The sequence below is a fragment of the Neofelis nebulosa genome, chromosome 3 (genome assembly GCF_028018385.1).
Source record: "Neofelis nebulosa isolate mNeoNeb1 chromosome 3, mNeoNeb1.pri, whole genome shotgun sequence".
Classification (NCBI taxonomy): Eukaryota; Metazoa; Chordata; class Mammalia; order Carnivora; family Felidae; genus Neofelis; species Neofelis nebulosa.
Genome location: NC_080784.1, coordinates 50,516,982 through 50,537,693, shown reverse-complemented (window position 1 = coordinate 50,537,693; position 20,712 = coordinate 50,516,982). Strand labels below are relative to the sequence as shown.

General features: G+C 49.5%; 1 protein-coding gene across 2 annotated transcripts in view; it reads left to right on the top strand.

The window, feature by feature from the left end:
- SCARA5 (scavenger receptor class A member 5) overlaps positions 1-20,173 on the top strand; it is a 128,289-nt gene extending 108,116 nt beyond the window's left edge. Inside the window, exons 8-9 of one of the 2 annotated variants that reach the window (XM_058720769.1) lie at positions 7,996-8,193; positions 18,022-20,173. In XM_058720769.1, the coding sequence (XP_058576752.1) occupies positions 7,996-8,193; positions 18,022-18,158 (335 nt within the window). In that variant the 3' untranslated portion in view covers positions 18,159-20,173. The remainder of the gene's footprint in view (positions 1-7,995; positions 8,194-18,021) is intronic. The other variant, XM_058720770.1, reaches the window with a different exon arrangement.
- The last annotated feature ends 539 nt before the right edge of the window (positions 20,174-20,712 follow it).

Genomic DNA, 20,712 nt, shown 5'->3' with positions numbered 1-20,712 from the left:
TGCATTGTTGGTCCTCCTGTAAGACTTAGGAGAAGCCAAACTATTTCTATGAATTAGGGGTGGAAGCATGACAGTTCAAGGGTTAAAGTAATTCTTTTTAATGTAACTGCTTCATCAAAAGGCATCTTGCACTGAAGTCATGAGGTAGAATTAGTGGGCCCTGCCCAGAGCGCTCAGAAAGAATGAGGGATCTTATGAAAAATGAGGAAAGAGAGGGACAGGTGGAGAACTGCCTCAGGGAAAGTCTCAAGGTCAGGTCCCAGCTCTTCTACTTACTACAAACTGTGGGATGACCATGGGCAAGATATATCACCACTCTGAGCCTCTGTATCCTCAAGTATCACATGAACAGTTTGGGCCAAGTGATCTCCAGGTCTCGGTCAGCCTGCAAAGCCTAGGCTTCTCCATCATTTGTGATGATTAGAAAAGCCTAAAGACTATGTGACTAAGAGTAGCTCTATGCACCAAGTAATGGTGATATCTGAAGCCCCCTATTAAGCTTAAGGAAGTTGTTACTAGATATAACCCGAGAAAATGCAAAGGCTCCTAGTCCAGACACCACGCCTTATTCCTCTCCGTGATCTGACCCCCTCTGTGCCTCAGCCCCACCCTCTTTACTGAGGGGCCAGGCCAGGACTGGAACAGGTCTGGGGTCCTACCTCAGGAGGGATGAGGGCCTCGTGGTTGGTCCCAGCAGTAGCCTGGGTAAAGGGCAGGGTCAGTAGAACAGGTCGGAGAATGAGGAGGAGGGGTTCTATGGTCTGGCATGGCAGCTGGACAGGAAAGCTCCAAATGGAGATTAGAACCACTGATGCTGTGGAAAATTTGTTGATGAAATGCTTGATCCTTTTGATCCAGGAGAGGGCAAGGAGGCTGCCCGGCTGAAGAGGGCAAGTCTTCTGCTCTGGGTTCTGTTCATCAGCTTCCTCCCCTAGGATTACACCATGAGACAAAGAAGTGACCGCTTCTGATGTGAGCTTTGTTGTTGTTGTTGTTGTTGTTGTTTTTTAAGTTCATTTATTTTTTGAGAGAGAGAGAGAGAGCAAGAGCAGGGGAGGGGCAGAGAGAAAGGGAGAGAGAAAATCCCAAGTAGGCTTCATGCTGTCAGGCCAATGTGGGACTCGATCCCACAAACCATGAGATCATGACCTGAGCCTAAATCAAGAGTCGGATGCTTGACTGACTGAGGCTACCTAGGTGCCCCGATGTGAGCTTTTTGAAGGGAAGGGACTCTTCTCTGTCTGCTTCTCTGTATAAAAGGGGAGCACCTCTGACCCCAAATCATGGGTAGCAGAGCAAAAAGAAACAGGCCTGACCCTGTAAGCATCTGGATATCACTGCTCTGGGGAGTACTAGGAGAAGTTCTGCTCAAGATTTAGCGGGCCAGGGATTTTGATGTCCTCCAGGCTTTTGATGAGGAACAGTTCCTTGGTATTTCCCATAATCTTGGATCTTCCGGAAGATCTCTTTTTGCAAAGAGCTGGGTGGGGGCCAGTCTTGTGGTCACTATGGCTCTGTCCACTTGCAAACCATGGTACATGTCCGGGTAGATTCCAGTCTGCAGGGTAGGGACCCCAGGACAAGAAAACGAGTTTCATATTCTCTCTACCTGGAAGGTTCTCTTTGTGAATCAAAATCTGATATCCACGTAGAGAATGGTGGAAGGGTTTTATGCAGAGTTGCTGATTTTCTTTTTGCTCAGGAAGGATTTTCCAGGCCCCCCTGAGGTAGGATGCAAAGAAAGAGGTAAAGGGGCCTGTCAGACAGTGCAAATGTGGTTGTTAAGGGAAGTCACACACAGTTGCAAAAGCCTGAGGTCATCATGAGCACGCTTTTTTCTCTAATTAATTTTTTTTAATGTTTATTTATTTTTGAGAGAGAAAGAGACAGTGCATGAGCAGGGGAGGAGTAGAGAGGAAGACACAGAATCCACAGCAGGCTCCAGGCTCTGAGTTGTTAGCACAGAGCCCAATGTGGGGCTCGAACCCACGAACCACGAGATCATGCCCTGAGCCGAAGTCGGGTGCTTAACCGACTGAGCTACCCAGGCGCCCCTCATCATGAGCACTCTTACCTTCTGCCCTCCAACTGGGCCATTCCCTCTTTTTATCAGCCTAAGAGTGCCTGAGTTTTATGCAGTCCAAAATCTCTGCCTGCCATTTTCCTTTCCTGTCATGCAGAGAGGCATCTCCTTGACCTCAAGTGGCCCCACACACTCCTCGGAGACCACTCTGGGCGGGTGTCTGACGAAAAAGCTCCCTGGACTTACAAGAAGTGTCCTGAGGGTGTTACAAACCAGGCTGAAGCCTCCTGTCAGGGACTACATCTGCTTGTGTGGGGGCTGACACACCAGTGGTGGCTGGTTGATTGGTGGGAAAGCTTTGCCTGGGGCAGAAACTGCTGGGAAAAGCAGAGTTCAAACCCTCTGACCACAGAAACCCAAACCTTTTACCAAGTCATGACATCCTTCCCAGGCCAGGGAGGGAGTCACTGTTGCAGTCATTTAGTGATTCCCCAAGTGCATGCCAGGAGGTGGTATCATTGCCCAGGCCCGAGGGGATGCCTGCCTGTGGCTCCATCAGAAGGCCAGAGACACTGTTCATGGACCAACCCCTTGGACTGTCCAAGTCCTTGCATTGGGGCAGTTTGCATCATAATCAGATCAAACCTCAGTCTCTGGTTTTCCCAAAGGAATTATCCACAGAGTTGGGCTTTTATTATGGGAAAGAAAAGGATGCAAAAATCAGCCTTACTGCCAAGTTCTATAAGGACTTGAACAGTATGTGCCATGTCATTGGGATGAGTCCAGGGGAGGTCAGGTAGATTTCAGAATCATTTTCATTCTTTTGGGGCATGCAACATCCCATGGGCAGGTGACTGTGTTCTGCCTCCATTATGAGGAAAAACCCTAAATCTGGAGGATCTGGGAACAAGTTACAAGGAACAGGTTCCAATGCTCAATGAGCCAACCTAGGGTCTGGGAGGTGGGGTAGTCCTGGGGGCCACAACTTTGCTTGGTTTATGAGGACCATGGGGCACAGACTGGAGAGACATCCTTAAAATTGATGTTATGAGTCCCCTAATTATGGTTACCATATGTGTGCAATTTTTTGAGGTTGTCCTGTTTCCAGATATTCTTTTGTCACTTCCATATACATTGAAGTCTTCTGGGAATTCCAATATTTCAGCATCCAGATGACATTTTCCAGATTTCTTCTAGTACCCACCATAATTATATGACCACATCCCTATTTTCTCATTTGGAATGTTATAGTCATTCACCAATAGCCTAGTCCTGGGATCCAGAGCCCAGGACCATCCCACCAAAAGAAGCCATTAGAGAATGAGTTAGTAGACGGGGCTATGATGTAATAAAGAGGGGGTTAGAACTGTGGGATACCCTGAAGGCAGATTCTCCTGACTCATACCGAAGTCCTAGGCTCGAAGAGCTATGTCCCATACAGAGGACCTGCCCATCTGGATCTGTATCATCTGAGTTCATTCATTCATGCCTTCATTTTACACAGCTTGGGCATCTTGGTGTACAAACACTGTATAGGCCATGTGATCTGTCCCTGGAACGCTCATAGTGTCCTAAGAAGATAGATAGGCAATTATTAGATGAAGTGCTAAATACATCCATAGAAGAGGACCTGGCCAGGTGTGGGGCATGAAGGGAGGTTTTTTTGGGAGATGGGACATGTAAGCTGAGATTTACGGGACAAGAAAAGCATAGGCTGGAGTACAGAGAGGGTTTTTTGAGATGAGGGAGTCCATGTACTCCCCTGGCTCATTCAGGTCTCTCCTCAAGGCCTTCCTTGTTCCCTCCCATCCAAGGTGGTACCTCCCTTCACTCTCTATTCTTTTCCTTGTCTCTCTCTCCAAGATGGCACCTTCTGTCACTCTCCACTCCCTTGTCTCTCTCTCTTTAAGATAGCACCTTCCCTCATTCTTCATTCCCTTCCTGGTCTCTCTCCAAGATGGCACTTCCCCTCACTCTCCATTCCTTTCCTTGTTTCCCTGTCCAAGATGGCACCTTCCATTCCCTTCCTTGTTTTCCTGTCCAAGATGACACCTCTCCCACTCTCCATTCTCTTCCTTGTGCCCTGTCCAAGATGGCACCTTTCCCTCACTCTTCATTCACTTCTTGTCTCCTCGCCCAAAATGGCAACCCCCCTCAATGTCCATTTCCTTCCTTGTCTCCCTATTCATGATGGCACCTCCCTTCACTCTCCATTTTCTTCCTTGTCTTTCTGTCCAAGCTGATGTCTTCCCTCACTCTTCATTCCCTTCCTTGTTTCCTCATCCAAGATGGCACCTCCTCTCATTCTCTATTCTCTTTCTGTTCCTGTCTCTGCACTCATCACTACTTGGCCATAGTTATATTGCACTACTTTGGCCATAGTTACATTTTTGTTTCCTAGATTCATTGCTAGTCTCTCCACTAAAATACCAGTCCCTGAGGGCAGAGACTTTGTTCATGGATGTATCCATAGCTCCTAGAACAGGACCAGGCCTTTAGCAAATGGTCAGTCACTTATTTTGTTAAACAAAGACATGAATGCAGTGAGTTCAGGCTGGCCAGAGCAGAGAGGATATGGGGGAATCTGTGAACATCAGCCCTGGCTTCCTGTGTCTCACCCAGCCTCTTCCTATTATTTTGACCTGACACCCTGAACTCTGCCTGGCCTGCTCTGGGACCCACAACATTCTCCTGTCACTTCTCCCTCTACTTATGACCCCACACTGAGACTTCTGTTGGAAGCTAGCCTGGCGTGGCCCACTGCCACCATGACAGGGTGCTGACAGCGGTGAGACAGGTCTGTGAGAAATCAGGGCTGACATCTCAGCCTCAGCCAATCCACCCAGGGCAAGCCCTCAGCCAGGGGCCAGGGCTCATTTGCTGCTGCTGGCTCTAGGTTAGCTTGTCATTACCGCTCCCTGGGGAGTTTCTCTGTCTCAGACCCAGTCTCTGCCTTCCAGCTTCTATGGTTTCCTTCTCCAGGATTCCTGTGTTCTCTTGCTCGTCCTTATCTCTTTTTGACAGCCTGGTATGAGCTTGTGTTTTCAGCAAAGCCATATGGGGAGAATGGTCAGCGATGAAGGATGTGTAGAAAATGGCATTAAGCATTTCAGGAAGCCTTTCAGGGTCAACCATCTGTGATATTTCAGCGCCTTGGGAATGGTGTGGTTTCCTGGTGACTTCTTTATTTCCCCCATGCAGAATATCCTGGGGTTTCCCCAGCCCAGGCAGCACATAACAGACACATGGCCAATTCTAACTCCTCTCCTTTCTCATGTGGTACAAATGTGGGTTTTATCAACTTTGCCCTCTCCTCCAGGGGGCCCATGAAGGTCACAGTCATTGGAAGGGGGATCCCCCAGCCCAGCTGGCCAAAAAAAGAAAAAAATAGCCCAAGGATGCAGTACTTACTGGGCACAGAACTTGATTTGGTTTGGTCTTTTCTCTGGCAGTTCACATCAGGATCTTTCTGCATCATTTCACTCACTTGTCACTGTGTCACAGTACAGTGACTTTACCCTACATGCCCCAGGTGGTTTCCAGCTGCAAAAAAAGAGACACCTGTTACCTCTTCCCTGGCCTTGGTATCACTGAACACTGGAGCTGGAAAAAACCTTACAGCTCATCTACTCGTATCACTCCCAAATGTCAGTCGACATACATGTATTACCTTGGAATCATGTGGGACACTTGTAAAAAAAAAAAAAAATACAGACCTCTGACTCCCACTGCCAAGATTCTGATCCAGTGGGTCCGAGGGGGCCCAGGAATCTGCATTTCACAGGCATTCTGAATGATTTTGATGTGTGGCCAGATTTAAGACCCAGTGACCACTCCAATGTCTTATCAAATAAGGAAGTTCTGGTCTCCAAGGGGTGAAGATCATCACCCCGCCTCCCAGAGTGGAGAGCAGGCAGGATGGTGAAAAGGACCTTGGAAGACACATCAGAAGGAGTGCCCGGGTGGCTCAGTAAGTTAAGCGTCTGACTTCAGCTAAGGTCATGATCTCGCAGTTCGTGAGTTCAGGCCCTGAGCTGGGCTCCGCACTCACAGCATTAGAGCCTGCTTGGGATTCTGTCTTTCTCCCTCTCTCTCTACCCTCCCCCATTCCCACACTTTCTCTCTCTCACAGGATAAATGAGTGAACTTAAAAAAAAGAAAAAGGGAAGAAGAAGACACATCAGGAGACCCAAGCCCCCACTCCAGCTCTGACACTTAACAGCCTGTATGGCCTGACACTGTGATTTCCCAGCCAAACCCTGGTTTTGAGATGAGTCTAAGGCTTGTTTCAGCTGTTCCAGTGCTCTTTGAGTCCCCAAAATATCCCCTTGGAGAAATAAGGCAGTGCTTTTAATGCAAAGGGATGAATCTTCATTCATTCATCCGTGGAGCACATTTACTGTTCATTTCCTAGAGCCAGGCTCTGTGCTAAATAGCTTGTAGATGAATGTGATAGAGTTTCAGCCAGCAGAGAAGAAGGGGTGACCCAGGATTTCCTGAGTGTCTGCAGTGTACGAGGCATCATGCTCGGAGCCTTATACACATGACTTCCTTTAGGCTGCACAATAGCCCTCTGTGTTGTCCCCATGTCACAGTTTGAGGAAGTACCCTCAGAGAGGCTCTGAGTCTTTCTTAAGGTCATTCAGGTAGACCAAAGAGCCTTCTATGTGCCAGGCACTGTTCTAAGCTCTTCATGTCTTGCCATATCTCACTGATCCCCTGACGTACAATTTCACATCACTGAAGTCTGGAAGCATCTAGCCATTGACATCATTTGCCACTGTAACTGGCAGAACTCTTTCCTTCTTAGTAGCATATATAGTTGCGATGTGCCATATAAAAAGTGGCATCTTTCGATGAACTACTGTCTCCCGCTTACACATAGTGAGCGGCAGAGACAAAATCCACACCCAAGTCTGCTGGCTTCACACTCTCATGCTCACAGCCCAGTGGGGAAGTGGCCTTGAATGGTGGAACTCAGGGCTGAGACACTTCCCAGGCTGCTCAGAGAGTCTGGATGTCCCTTGGTTTTCTCTGTTCCCCCTTCCCCCTCCTCCATGGTAGGCATGACTGCTGGTCACCGGGTCCCAAGAGGTAGAGAGAAATCCAGCAATCATATTCCTTGGGGATCTACCCAAATGAGTTAAAAACTTATGTCCATACAAAACCCTGCCCAGGAGTGTTTATTGCACCTTGATTCATAATTGCCAAACTTTGGAAGCACGTGTCCTTCAGTTGGTGAATGGATAAATAAACTGTGGCACATCCAGACAATGGAATATTATTCACTGCTCTCAAGAAATGAGCTATCAGGCCACAAAAAGACATGGGAGAACCTTAAATGCATATCACTAGGTAAAAGAAGCCAGTGTGCAAAGGCTGTGTACTATGTGATACCAACTGTATGACATTCTGGGAAAGACAAAGCTATAGCGACAGTAAAAAGATCAGTGGTCACCAGTGATCAGAGGCTGGGAAGTGAGACGGCAGGGCGCAGAGGATGTCTAGGGCAATAAAACTACTCTGTATGATACTATAATGGTGGATACACGTCAGTATACATTTGCCCGAACCCGCAGAATGTACACCAAGAATGAACCCGAAGGTAAACCGTGGACTCTGTGTGATTGTGATGTGTCGGTGTGGGTTCATCTTTATAACAGGTGTGCCACTCTGGTGCAGGATGTCCACACTGGGGGAGGCTGGGCTTGTGTAGGGGCAGAGGGTGTATGGGAAATGTTTATACCTTCGTCTCCATTTTTCTGGAACTTAAAACTGCTCTGAGAAAATGAAGTCTGTTAAGAGAAAAAAAAAGAAAGGTGGAGAGAAGCAGGCTGATTAAGGGCAGGATGAAACACCAGGGTTTCTGCTGGTCATGGTCTTGTGTGGGGGGCGGGGAGGGCAGGGTAGAGGAAAGACAGGGCGGGGCAGGGGGGTGTCCAGAGTACAGTGGTGACTGCGGCTGCCCCCAGCAGGTAGCGTGGAGGCGGTGATGATCCGGCTGGTGAACGGCTCCGGCCCACACGAGGGCCGGGTGGAGGTGTACCACGAGCGGCGCTGGGGCACCGTGTGTGACGACGGCTGGGACAAGAAAGACGGGGACGTGGTGTGCCGCATGCTGGGCTTCCGTGGTGTGGAGGAGGTGTACCGGACGGCTCGATTTGGGCAAGGTAAGCGCTCTGGGGGGCAGGGACACGGGGACCAGCTGGGTCTCCTCCCCAGAGCACGAGTCCCCTGCACAGCAGTCCCACCGGGTGTCGCCTGGCCTCTGCCCCCGTGCTCCCTGCGGTGGGAGGTTCGCTGGCCCCCAGGCAAGGAGCTGTGCCCTCACACAGTTCTGATTATTAGAACACTCTTCCTTTCCTTGAATTGACTTCCTTTTATTTCCCGTGTCCTGTCAGATTCCCCTGCGGACCCTCGTTCTCAGCCCTGCGTCTCAGGCGCGGATCTAAACCCACTCCCACTTTACTACATGTTTTTGTAAGTTTATTTATTTATTTTGAAAGAGAGAGAGAGAGTGCACACACACGCGAGCGAGCAGGAGAAGAGAGAGAGAGAGAGAGACAGAGTCCCAACCAGGCCCCCATGCTGTCAGCGCAGAGCCCCAGGTGGGGCTCGAACTCAAAAACCTAGAGAACATGACCTGAGCTGAAATCAAGAGTCGGATGCTTAACCCACTGAGCTGCCCAGGCGTCCCTATTACATTTTTGTTATGGAGCCCAGCGAGTGCTGAACACTTAATGCACCCATTGTGTGCCTGGCTCGGCTCTAAACACGTTACAAATACTCCCTCAGTGAATCCTTACAACACCTAGGAAGTGGATACAGAGATCATCCCTGTGTTCCAAATGTGGAAACAGAGGCACAGAGAGGTTGACTAACGTGCACAAGGTCGCACAGCTAGCAAATGGAAGAGCCTGGTTTCCCTCAGACCCCAGCAGGAGGCTTAGGAGGCCAGGCTCCCACCCACTCTGCTGGCTGTCCCTGCCCCTCTCCGAGTCCTTTCTTCTTCAGATGAATATCTCCGGTTACTTCATCTCGTCTTTATGTGACAGGATTTCGCAAAGTCTTCACCATTTTGCTGCTTTCCTTTCGACATGCTCAAGCATACCTCCCTTCCTGTGGATGGTACAAGAGACTTGGAGGGAGGGGTGCAGACGTTTTCTGGGCAGATAGCGGATTTGAACCGTCCACCGCTCTCCTGCTTCGAGGAGGACAGCTCTGCCCCAGCTCCAGTCCCCGTCCATGGCACTGCGTCTGTCCCCCAGGCTACCTCTCTGTATTAGTCTGCTCAGCCGCTGTAACAAAGAGCACAGACCTGTGGGGCTTAAACAACAGACATTTATTTTCTCACAGTTCCGGAGGCTGGAAAGCCCACAATCAAGGTGTCCATGGATTTGGTTTCTCCTGAGGCCTCTCTCCTCAGCGTGTAGATGGTCGTCTTCTCCCTGTGTCTTTACATGGTCTTCCCTCTGGATGGTGCCTGTGTCTCCTCTTTTATAAGGATGCAGTCATATTGGATAGCACCCCAATGACCTCATTTCACCTTAGTCACCTCTTTAAGGGGCCTGTCTCCAAACACAGTCACATTCTCAAGTCCTGGGGTTAGGACTTCAACTTGGTAATTTGAGGAGACACAGTTCAGCACATAACACTCTCTAGACCTTGGCATGCTTGCTGTGACCACCACCTACTACACACAATCTGGGACCACTTATTTTTTTTTTTTTTTTTAATGTTTATCCATTTTTGAGCGAGAGAGACAGAGTGCGAGCAGGGGAGGGGCAGAGAGAGGGAGACATGGAATCCGAAGCGGGCTCCAGGCTCCGAGCTGTCAGCACAGACCCCGACGTGGGGCTTGAATTCACGACCTGCGAGATCAGGACCTGAGCCGAAGTCGGACGCTTAACTGACTGGGCCACCCAGGCGCCCCGAGCTGGGACCATGAATAACACACCTGCCGACATGTGCTATAAACATCCATAGCGCCGCACACACTTTCACACTCAAATATAAACATTCACATTCACACATGCTTTTTCCTCCATCAGACCTTGAACTTGAAGAAACCTGTGTTGAACCATAACTAAAACAATAGTCCCACGTGCACAAACCCAGTACTCCCTGCGCCCTCAGGAGAGAGTGCCGACCTGTGGCTGTGTGAACTTGTTGCTTCTCCAAGACGCTGGGTTTTGGCGTCCCCATGTGTAACTTAAAAGGGCTTGCGGGCTCTGATGTGCCTTCCAGCTTTGAGCCCCCTGGGATTGGAAATGCTCCTATTCACCTGTCAAGAGGACCCAAGTTCTGACAGGTGTGGGGAGGGGTTTGGACTGATCCTCTCATCCTCGGTTTCCAGGCCCCCCTTGTGGCCTGTGGAGGAACAGCTGGTCCCTGTGGGAGCTCCTTGTATCATGGAGCGGAGCCAGGCCTGTGTGCTGTCTTGCCTGACGCCATAGCTGCCCGACCCACCGGGCTCGATGGCTAAAGGGACTCATGGGATGGCATGAGAGGAAGGGCCAACACATCCTCTCCAGATAGGGAAACGGAGCCAGGTCACGTCCAGACTGGCCGGGACACCTCCACTCATCTGAATCACCGTTCATCTTATCCCCACCAGGGGCTGTTGTAACTTTTGTGCAGAATCTCAGCCCTTAGACCTCAGTCGCTGTTACAGACTGAAGGTTTGTGCCTCCCCCAATTTCCTGTATTAAAATCCTAACCCCCAATGTGATGGGATTAGGAAGTGGGGTCTCTGGGAGGTGATTAGGTCGTGATAGTGGAGCCCTCATTATAGGACTAATGCTCTTACAAAAGGGACCCCAAAGAGTTCCATCTTCCTCTTTCCCTGAGGAAGCACAGAGAAGTCAGTAGTCTCCAACCCAAAAGAGAGCCCTCATCAGAGGCCGACCATGCTGGCAGCCTGACCTTGGACTTCCAGCCTCCAGGGCTGAGAGAAATAAGTGTCTGTTGTTTACAAGCCACCCAGTCAATGACACTTTGTTAGAGCAGTCTGGGCCGCCTAAGATGATCCCATTGACGGAAAGTGACGGGGTGAAATCTGTTGTGACAGCTGGCAGAGAGCAGCTGACTGGCCCCACCCGTCCTGGCCTCTCTACCAAAAGGCCAGAGCGCGTGGGGAGTTCAGAGAGTCCAGCTCCTCGGAGGGCAGCCCACCAGAGAGAGCACTTTCCTCCCACTTAAAGCTTTGGGCCGGATTTCAGCTTGTTTTCTTCAAGGAAACCACCATCCCTGTTTACATGAGGAGCTGGAACTGTAGGAACGGTCCCTGCTATTTCATTCTCGACTCCAGTGAGGACTCCTGCCTAGTAAGTGGAGGTAAAACCTTGTGGGGAAAAGAAAACCCAGAAACTCTTGGGGCGCCTGAGTAGCTCGGTTGGTTAAGTGGCTACCTTCTGCATAGGTCATGATCTCATGGTTTGTGGGTTCAAGCCCCACATCAGGCTCTCTGCTGTCCACGTGGAGCCCGCTTCAGAGCCTCTGTCCCCCTTTCTCTCTGCCCCTCCCCCCCATTCTCTCTCTCTCTCTCTCTCTCTCTCTCTCTCTCTCTCCCCCCCCCTCTGTCTCTCTCTCTCTCTCAAAAATAAATAAACAAAAATTTATTTAAAAACAACAACAACAGTGTCTAGGGGGTGCCTGGGTTGCTCAGTCAGCTAAGGGTCTGACTTCAAGCTCAGGTCATGATCTCGTGGTTTCTGAGTTCAAGCCCCACATCGGGCTCTGTGCTGACAGCTCAGAGCCTGGAGCCTGCTTTGGATTCTGTGTCTCCCTCTCTGCCCCTTCCCCACTCCTGCTCTGTCTCTCTCTGTCTCTCAAAAACAAAATAAAAACGTTAAAAAAAATAAAATAAAATAAACGGAAACTCTTTTAGAAAAACCAAAAGAAATCATTTGAATGTCATGGGCGGAGTTAGTCCCAAACTGAGACTCCGTGGCCTCTTTGATTCCCCCTTGACTTTTGTATCATGTGACACATGGGGAAGCTCTGAAATCGCCACTGTAAACCAGTCAATGGAAAGCCAGACTCACTTTCCTGCACGTATCACACTTGCACTGTGGTTTCCCCATCGCGGTCCAGTAACTTACGTCATGTGATATTCGAGACCTCGACAGATCGGCGGGCCAGGTGTTATTAATGGGTTCACGGAGGGTAAGAGAAGGGCTGACCCAGCTGAGGCTCATCTGAGCCCTTGCTAAACCACGCTGCACCACCAGCTTTCCTCAGGCATCGGTGGGCACTGGGCTCAGTGGTGGGTGCAGGGTTGAGTGAACCTAGTCTCCAGCCTCAACAGGTTCAGTGTAGAGGAAAGACAGGCGTGTTTATCGACTCTGAACAGCATGGTGGGGGCTCTCAGGTTATGGTGGCCATGGGCGCAGCGGGCAAGGGATGCCGTCTCTCCTGGCAGCGGTGGGGCCGTACATCAGATCCACCCTCTGACCACAGCCTCCTTCCCCACCAGAGCCCCAATGCCTCGTCCCGATCTGCCCATCCCCAGCCTCAGTCTCCCAAGCCCCGGCCCCTCCCTCCATGGCTTGGCTTCTCTCTGCCCCCTCTGGACGTGCTTCCTGCCTGCCAGCCAGGACCACGCGCCTATCCCCGTCCCGCTCTCCCCCACTCCTCATCCCACATCTGGCTGGTCCCTGGGTCCCACAGTGTCTACTCTCTGCCATCCCTTGAATCTGTCCCTTCATTCCCCCTGCTCTTGCCTTAGATGCCCAGGCAGGGCAGGGCAGAGCAGTGGTCAGGAGCTCAGGCTGTGGGTCAAACCTGAGTTAGAGTCCAAGATCTGCCACTTGGAGCCAGTGACCTGGAGTAGCTTCTGTGGCCCCCCCTAGCTTCAGCCCTTCTGCTATCAAAGGCTAATGGCAAACGCTAAATGAGATCACGCGTCTGGCGGTAAGCATGGCGCGGGCCCTGTGGTGCACACTCCTCTGATACACGTTGGGCGGAGGTGGGGTGCCAGTCAAGGTGGGCGTATGGGGGCTGGGACCCTCCGTGAGCCACTTCCTCGCTGCTGCCTCACCTCCAGCTCCAGCCTGCCTCCTGCCGCCTTCCTCCTTGCAGCTGCCAGGGTTCTATCTGAAATGAGACCCTTCCTCCTCTGCCTCCCACCTCCCTCTCAGCCTTCAGCCACACGCAACCACTTGTGTTCTCCGAGCTCCCGTGGCTCTTTCGTGTCTCCGTATCTTCTCAGGCTCCGTCTGGGATGTCTTCCCTTCCTTCTTCATCTAGCTACCTCGTATTCAGCTTTTCAAGTCAGCTCACTTATCACCTCCTGAGGGGAGCTTTGCTGGCCACTTCCTTTCCCGCCCCACCCGTGCCCTGGGATGTCAATGCCCCTACTCGGAGCTCCCCGGGTGTCACGTCTCTATCATGACACCTCTCACACCCTCCTGAGCTCTGATACATGTGTGAACACCTTTGTGCACGAGGCTTTACCTTCACAGCTCCAAAACCCAGGACTCTGCCTGGGACATACTAGGGTAAATGGATAAAGGCTGGAGGGAAGGAAAGGAGGGAGGGAAGAAGGAAGGAAGGAACTTCTGTGCCTGCCTAATCTGACTCCTCCCCCCGTAGAACACAAGGCACTGCCAATCCCTCCCTGGCAGTTCTCTTGGGGGTCTGGCACCATAAAATTTTCCCTGGACAGGGCCCAAAAATCAAATTATCAGTTTCTCTGGCAAAAGGCGAGGAAAGAGCCAGATGGGAGAGGCTTAAAGGTGTTTTTTGATTTTAAATTGGTCCAAGAGCTGTTGGAGAAGGAGCAAATGCAGACAGAGCAGATGGAGGGTGATGGCTGGAAGGAGGTCTAGGAAGGGGTGGAAGGAGCAGAGGGTAGCCCCGCTGGGAGGGAGCCTCACATCTGCAGAGAAAATCTTTGTGTAAGACACATAGAGGGAGTAAGGATGGGTACAGATGCAGACAGATTTGTGGGTGGGGGTGCGAGGGATGGAACTGGGGGTGTTTGCTTCTAATCATATCATCATTACCAGTGTTTGCCCCTTTTCTCTAAGATAAAGTCCAAATACTGGGAGGTGGCTTTGTGCACAGATCCACAAACATGAAAGGGCTAGGTAGGAAATATTTTAGACTTTATGGGCCAAAGGTTTCTCTCCCTGCTCAACTCTGCACTTGTAGCATGAAAGCAACCACAGACAAAACATAATCAAACAGTGGGGCTGTGTTCCAACAAAATTTTGTTTACGAAAGCAGACGGTGGGTTGAACTGGTCCACGGTGTGCCACCCCCGACCTAGTGTTCGTGCTGGGTACTGTGTACCCATGAGGAGCAAATACTGGCCCACCGGCACGTCAGAGGCCTGGGTCGTGGCCTCCTGCCCTTGGTCATCATGGGACAAGTCACTTCATCTTTCTGGGGCCTCAGTTTTCCCATCTCTTAAATACCCGTTTGATACTTGTCCCTGGCTACCTCTGTGTGCAGCTCCGATGGGTGGATTCAGCGTAACTTATGTCTTCTATTAATGTTACTCCAAATAAACAGGTAGAAGCTCAAATGTTAGCTCCTTGAGGCAGAGATTTGTGTTGCTGTTTCCTCCTTTTTTGTTTGTTGATGTAGTCCAGACACCCAGAATAGTGCTGAGCATGGAAAAGGTCCTCAAATACATGTTGAATGAATGAATGAATGAATGAGGAGGATAGATTAAAATCTCCACTTACTCATCCCAACAACATCACCTTCAAACAGCGCCTAGTGTCTGGGTGTCAGAAGACCTGGCCTCTGGTCCCAATTTTGCCTCCTCAAGATAAACATGTCACCCTATTGCTTCCTTTTTCTGATCTGAACAGTGGGGCTTAGTTATCACGGGGCTTTGCTAGGGAGCTTGGAGAGCTAGCCCGAGACGGGCTTCTCAGACTTGAAGGCGCACATGAATCATGGGAGATTGTCTTGAAATGCACATTCTGATTCAAGCCCGGGTGGACCCCGGACTCTGCGTTTCCAGCAAGCTCCCAGGTCATGCTGACGCTCCTGGTCTTGTGGCTACACTTGGAGGAATCGGATGTCAGTTCTAAAGCTGAAGTGGTGATTGGTACAGAGAAATGGGAGTTCTAGGCTCTTTGACGTGGTGAGCGGCAGGGATGGTTCGCGGGTTAACTGGCCCTCCGGCGATGCCCCACGCTGCCGTAATACTGCAGAGACCCGGCACTGCCGATTTAATGAGCCTATTCTCATTTTATGAGCTCTTCCATGAGTGAACAATAGCCAGAACTCCCTGGCTAAACACCAACTAGAGTTTGGAGTTTCATGATCCTGTATACGCATTTGGGCTGGTTACCTTGGGTCTGTTCTGTATTTGTCAGTTTCCTTCATTTACTTCTTTATTTGTTTTGGGTGTGACTAATCCCACAGAGCTCTCGGGCCTGCAGGCTTTTCCTGGGTAATTTGTAAACTGATGTGTTTTCCAGGAGACATTTAATCTGCAAATTATTGCTAGGCCTCAAAGGGCTTATTGTGTAAGAGGCACAGGGTATCCGGCCAGGGAAGAGGCTCTTGTGAAGAAACAACGGCCAAGGCAGCGGAAGGAGGCCTCTCCTCCCAGCTCTGTCCCTGAATTCACTGCTCGGCAATCCCAGGACAACAGATGCTGAAAATCTCTACATAACGAAAATATGTCTAAACCACATAGCTCATGCGGTAGATTTTGTGGGCAGTAAAATGGTTTAGATAACATCCTTTGTAAAGAGATTTCTCCTATGCAGTTCAAGAGCGAGTGACGGCTTTAAGGTTTTTACAGTCGTCCCAACCATTCCTCCACAAGGAGAGGTTATCTGGATGCTGAGAGATGGGGCCGGGAGGAGACAGGGCTACTAGGATCAGACACGGTACCAATCCCTGAGCTACCTTTTTTATAGGGTTTTGGTAGATTTCAAAGTCCTTTAAAAATCAGGAACAGGGGCACCTGGGTGGCTCAGTCAGTTGAGTGTCCGACTTCAGCTCAGGTCATAATCTCACAGTTCATGGGTTCAAGCCCTACCTCAGGCTCGCTGCTGTCAGTGTGGAGCCTACTTGGGATTCTCTCTCTCTCCCTCTCTCCCTGCTCTCTCTCTCTCTCTCTCAAAAATAAAATAAACATTTAAAAAAGAAAAAAGAAAAATCAGGAACAATTTTTTACTTCATCTGGCTTGATCAGGTTGACACAGCTAATTTATGACCTTTAACCCCATGCTTTTTGGTGCCAGCTCATAGACCTAACAAGCTAGAGCACTGGAGTGACTAACAATCCTGGTTCAGCCAGCATGTACCTGGTTTTAGCACCAAAATTCTCACATCCTGGTAATTCCTTCCCAGTTTTAAAACTGAAATTGTTCCCCCGATGGGGCTGAGATTTGAATCAAGATCTGGCCTACTTATTGTAAAGCCCTGCTTCTTCTGCTACATCAGTGCTTCTCAAATTTCAGTGTTTAACCTCTTGGTTAAAATGTAGATTCTGGTTCAGTAGTCCTAGGTGGGACCTGAAAGTTCTGCATTTCTTTTTTTTTTTTTTTTTAATATTTATGTATTTTTGAGAAAGAGAGACAGAGCATGAGCAGGGGAGAGGCAGAGAGGGAGACAGAATCTGAAGCAGGCTCCAGGCTCTGAGCTGTCCACACAGAGCCCAATGCAGGGCTCAAACTCACGAACTGCAAGATCACGACCTGAGGTGAAGTCGGCTGGCCAACCAACTGAGCCACCCAGGTGCCCCTGAAGTTCTACATTTCTAATCAGCTCTGGGTAATGCCAATGCTGCTGGTCCAGGACCACACTTTAAGTAACCAGGCTCTAAGCCACTGTTTCTGTGGGTGTCCTGAAGCTCAGTTGTGCTTCCAGAGGGCTCCCAAATGGGCTCCCACCATCTGGGGCGTGGCATGGCCATCCGCACAAGAGAGCGCACCAGAACCATGGGTGATGGTCCTGCCAGTTGATCAGTGGGGGCTCCAGGTGACTTCTCTTGCAGCCAACTCCCCTCTCCATTGACCCCTGACTCCAGACAACCCCCCTCCATTCCTTCCTGGAGCCTCACCCAGCTGCCCTATTCCTCTGACATTCATTGGGGACCTTCATTGCCAAGTTTATGTCTCTCAAGGCTCTGGTACAATCCTAGGAAAGCCAACTAAAGGCTCCCCTGCATGGGCAACTTCAGACCAGTGGGTTGGTCTCCTTAAGATCTGGGTAAACGGGACTGGCTGCAGGTGGAGCTCACGTAGATTGTCTTAGGGACCTTGTATTTGGGGAACTGACCTAATTATGGTAGGGGATGCTTCTTCCTGTCATTAAATATATATATATATATATATATATATATATATATATATATATGGCTATAATGTTAAATTCTGGGGTCCTCTGTCATTCTAGCACCACTGTTTGGAGTTCATAGAGTGGAACCATCTGCTTTAAATTTCAAAAGATTGGGGGTCATGTTGCACAGACATACTTGGTTATAGGGCACTGGATCTGTCCAGTCCAGAATCTGTCTGACATTGTCCCTCAGATTAGGCCGTGCTTGAGTACTCATCAACAAAGACTGCAAGACATTGTATCTCAAAAGCTATGAGGTGTCTCATATAAAGTGTGCGCCGAGACCAACTTGGTCTTGAGTTTCAGACTCTGCAACTTACAAGTTGAGTAGCTCTGCACCAACTGTATCCTGAGCCTCTATAAAACGGGTGTATGAAAGTCTACCTCACGGCGCCGTGCTCAGAATGGAGGAAGATCACACATGTGAAATGTCTGCTGTGTAGGAGATACCAATAAATGCTGCCATCACCGCGATTGTTGTTACTCTGCCCTCAGGAAACTGAGCCTAGAAAATGAGTATTTGGTCTTGGTGGGGAGGAGAGGGCAAGGGGAAATGGCTCAATTTGAGAATTGCCAGCAGAGCCCAGGACAGCCCGGTTAAGAACAGACATAGCGGTGCTGTTTTTCTTCTGTCCTGCTCTCCTGCATATCTGCTAAGAAACCATGTTGACTTGTCCCTACAGGCACGGGGAGGATTTGGATGGATGACGTGGCCTGCAAGGGCACAGAAGATACCATCTTCCGTTGCAGCTTCTCCAAATGGGGGGTGACAAACTGCGGACACGCTGAAGATGCTGGGGTGACGTGCAACAGACACTGAAACTGGGCACAGTCCACAGTCCGGGCCCTGCTGCCGAGCCTCCTTCCTGCATTCCTGGGGCGGGGGCATCACTTGGGACCATGCCTCGGCCCTGCCCAGCCCAGCATCCCCCTCCCCCATATCCCTGTGCCAGGACCACAGTGGCCTGTCGTCATGCTCCTCTTGGACATCAGCTCCAAAGTGCAACTCTGGGATCCACTGCCTGTCTCTCCCTTCTACCAGGGTTCCTGCATGTGAAGCCCTGGGCAACTGGATCGTCATTTTGCCCACCCTTCTAAGCACCATGCATCAGGACTCAACATCCATGCTCCCTTTGGTCTGTCAGTTAAATGCTGAGAGTATGTTGGCGAGAAACACAGCAGTGGACACGGGAGGGAAGCATGACAGGTCATTTACTCTTCAGATAATTCCCTTAGTTAGGCCAAGAGTTTTGACATCTTCCTTCCCACCAAGAGACCATACCAAATGATTCATTCTTCCCTCTCTTTACTCTGCCTCTGCACACCATTTGTTAGTCTGGGGAAGTGATATAGAGGAAGGGCCAGCTGTAGGAGTGAGAGGGAAACGCACGTCACATGCAGGAGGCAAGCTGGCTTTGCAGAAGAGGAGTGAAACTAACATCCAATGAGTGACTCCCATGTGTACTACACATCTTGGATGCTAAATTCATTTATCCACTTTGTAGCGTTTCTACAAGGCTTGTTAGCTTGGGTAAGACCTTACCTCTAGGTAGCACTCAACTGACCCATTCACGTGGCCAGTAAGATTGAAGATTGAGAATGACTAAATCATTCTTTCTACCTGCATCCTACTGTGTCTTTCCTAGGCTTGGGCAGGACACTCAGGTGCAAGACATGTGGGATTACAAGGTTACATACTCCAGACTACAGAGTATAAGATTGGACGTGACTGGCTTCCAGGCCAACCAGGAGGAAGGCGATTTGGAGGGTGACACGGGGACTTATCTGGGTTTAACTGAGACCAGCGTTCATCATCTGACGGTCAGCCTTAAGGCCAACTTACCTGTGTCTCAGAGCTGTTTGGAGGTGAAGCTATCCAGGCTTCTTTGGGTGTGCTCCTATGATCAGAACGCATGTCCTTACGGATCCTGTAAGCGTGGAAGGAAATGACGATTTCCTATAACCTCTGGCAGAAGAAGGAGCCATGGACCTCTGCCAGTCCTCAATCTGCACCCCTCTCCTAGTGACAGGAAGATTATATTCTTCCTCTGACATGAGGAGGATGTCAAACCAGGCCATATACATATTCTAAGACTAGGGAAGCTACATGGTAGTAAGTGAGCACAGACTCACCTCCCTTGGGGGAGTCACAAACTGAGGCCTCGGACACACAAATCCCTGTCACATGGGGTGAGTATCAGCTTAGCTGGGGAAAGTGACACCTGGGACCTCCCCCCGCCCCCCAGGTGTAGGACCGGCAAAATTCCTGGCTGACAACAAAACCAATATGTGCTATTGGTTGTTCTTTGCTTACAGTATGCTTGTTATCCATTAATGTCCTAATGATCAGAGACTCTCTTGATCAATTGCTATGTTTACATAACACGCATGTACTCAAGCATCTTTCTCCAGGGCCAATATATGCATGCATATATGAACATAGCACTCTTTACTACATAGCTCAGCACATTGCAAAGTTTGCATTAAAAAGAGAAAATACTAAAGGTGGAAAGATGTCACACCGAATGAAATAAACCCCAGGTCATTTCTGGCAAAAAATCTAGCTATCCCATCGATGAAGACCCACATAACTTTCTTACGTGGTCTTTTCATTTAGGAAAACACAAGTCTTGTTTTACATCAAATAAAAATCACAATGATAAGTGTTTGAACCTTAACTGAAAAGTCTACTAGTTTACATATTTACTTACGAGGACATGGAAATAACCATGGATCTGTATTTCAGGGACTAAAGGAAATTAGGCCTGGCCTAAAATACATCAGACCTTTTGTAAGAAAGAATTTCAATAAAGCTAAGAACATGTCACTAACAAACTTTGTGTCACATTCTTTCTCATGAAATTCTGGTGAGCATGGGGAGGACTGGTAAAAACTGGATGGTCTGATCATATCTCACTGGGGATTGGTAGAATGGACAGCTTATGAGAAGCTATCTTAATACTTCTGGAGCACAATAAACACAGTGTAGACCAAGAACATGGTGGAACACAATGTCTTAAGCCTTAGTAGGTAACCTAAGGAAGGGGTCCCAAGCAACAGAAAAATCAAGGCCCAGCTTATAGGAGAATTGTACTTTTATTCAATCAAGGAAAGAATACCTATTTCCTGATGTCTCCAGAGTTGGTACTTGGGAATGAAAGGGTACTTCCTATAATCATCTTCCCTCTGTCATAACCAGAACAGTGTGCTTAACGCATAATTTCAAACATTGGGCAACACATGTAACACAAGACCGTGATCCTTGAAGAAGGGCAGCAAGTAGGGTAAGCCTACCCTGGCCTGGGCTCTCTGTCCAACTGTGGCACAGTTGAGGGGAGCCCTGAGTCCAGGAATCTCACTAAGGTGAAGACACA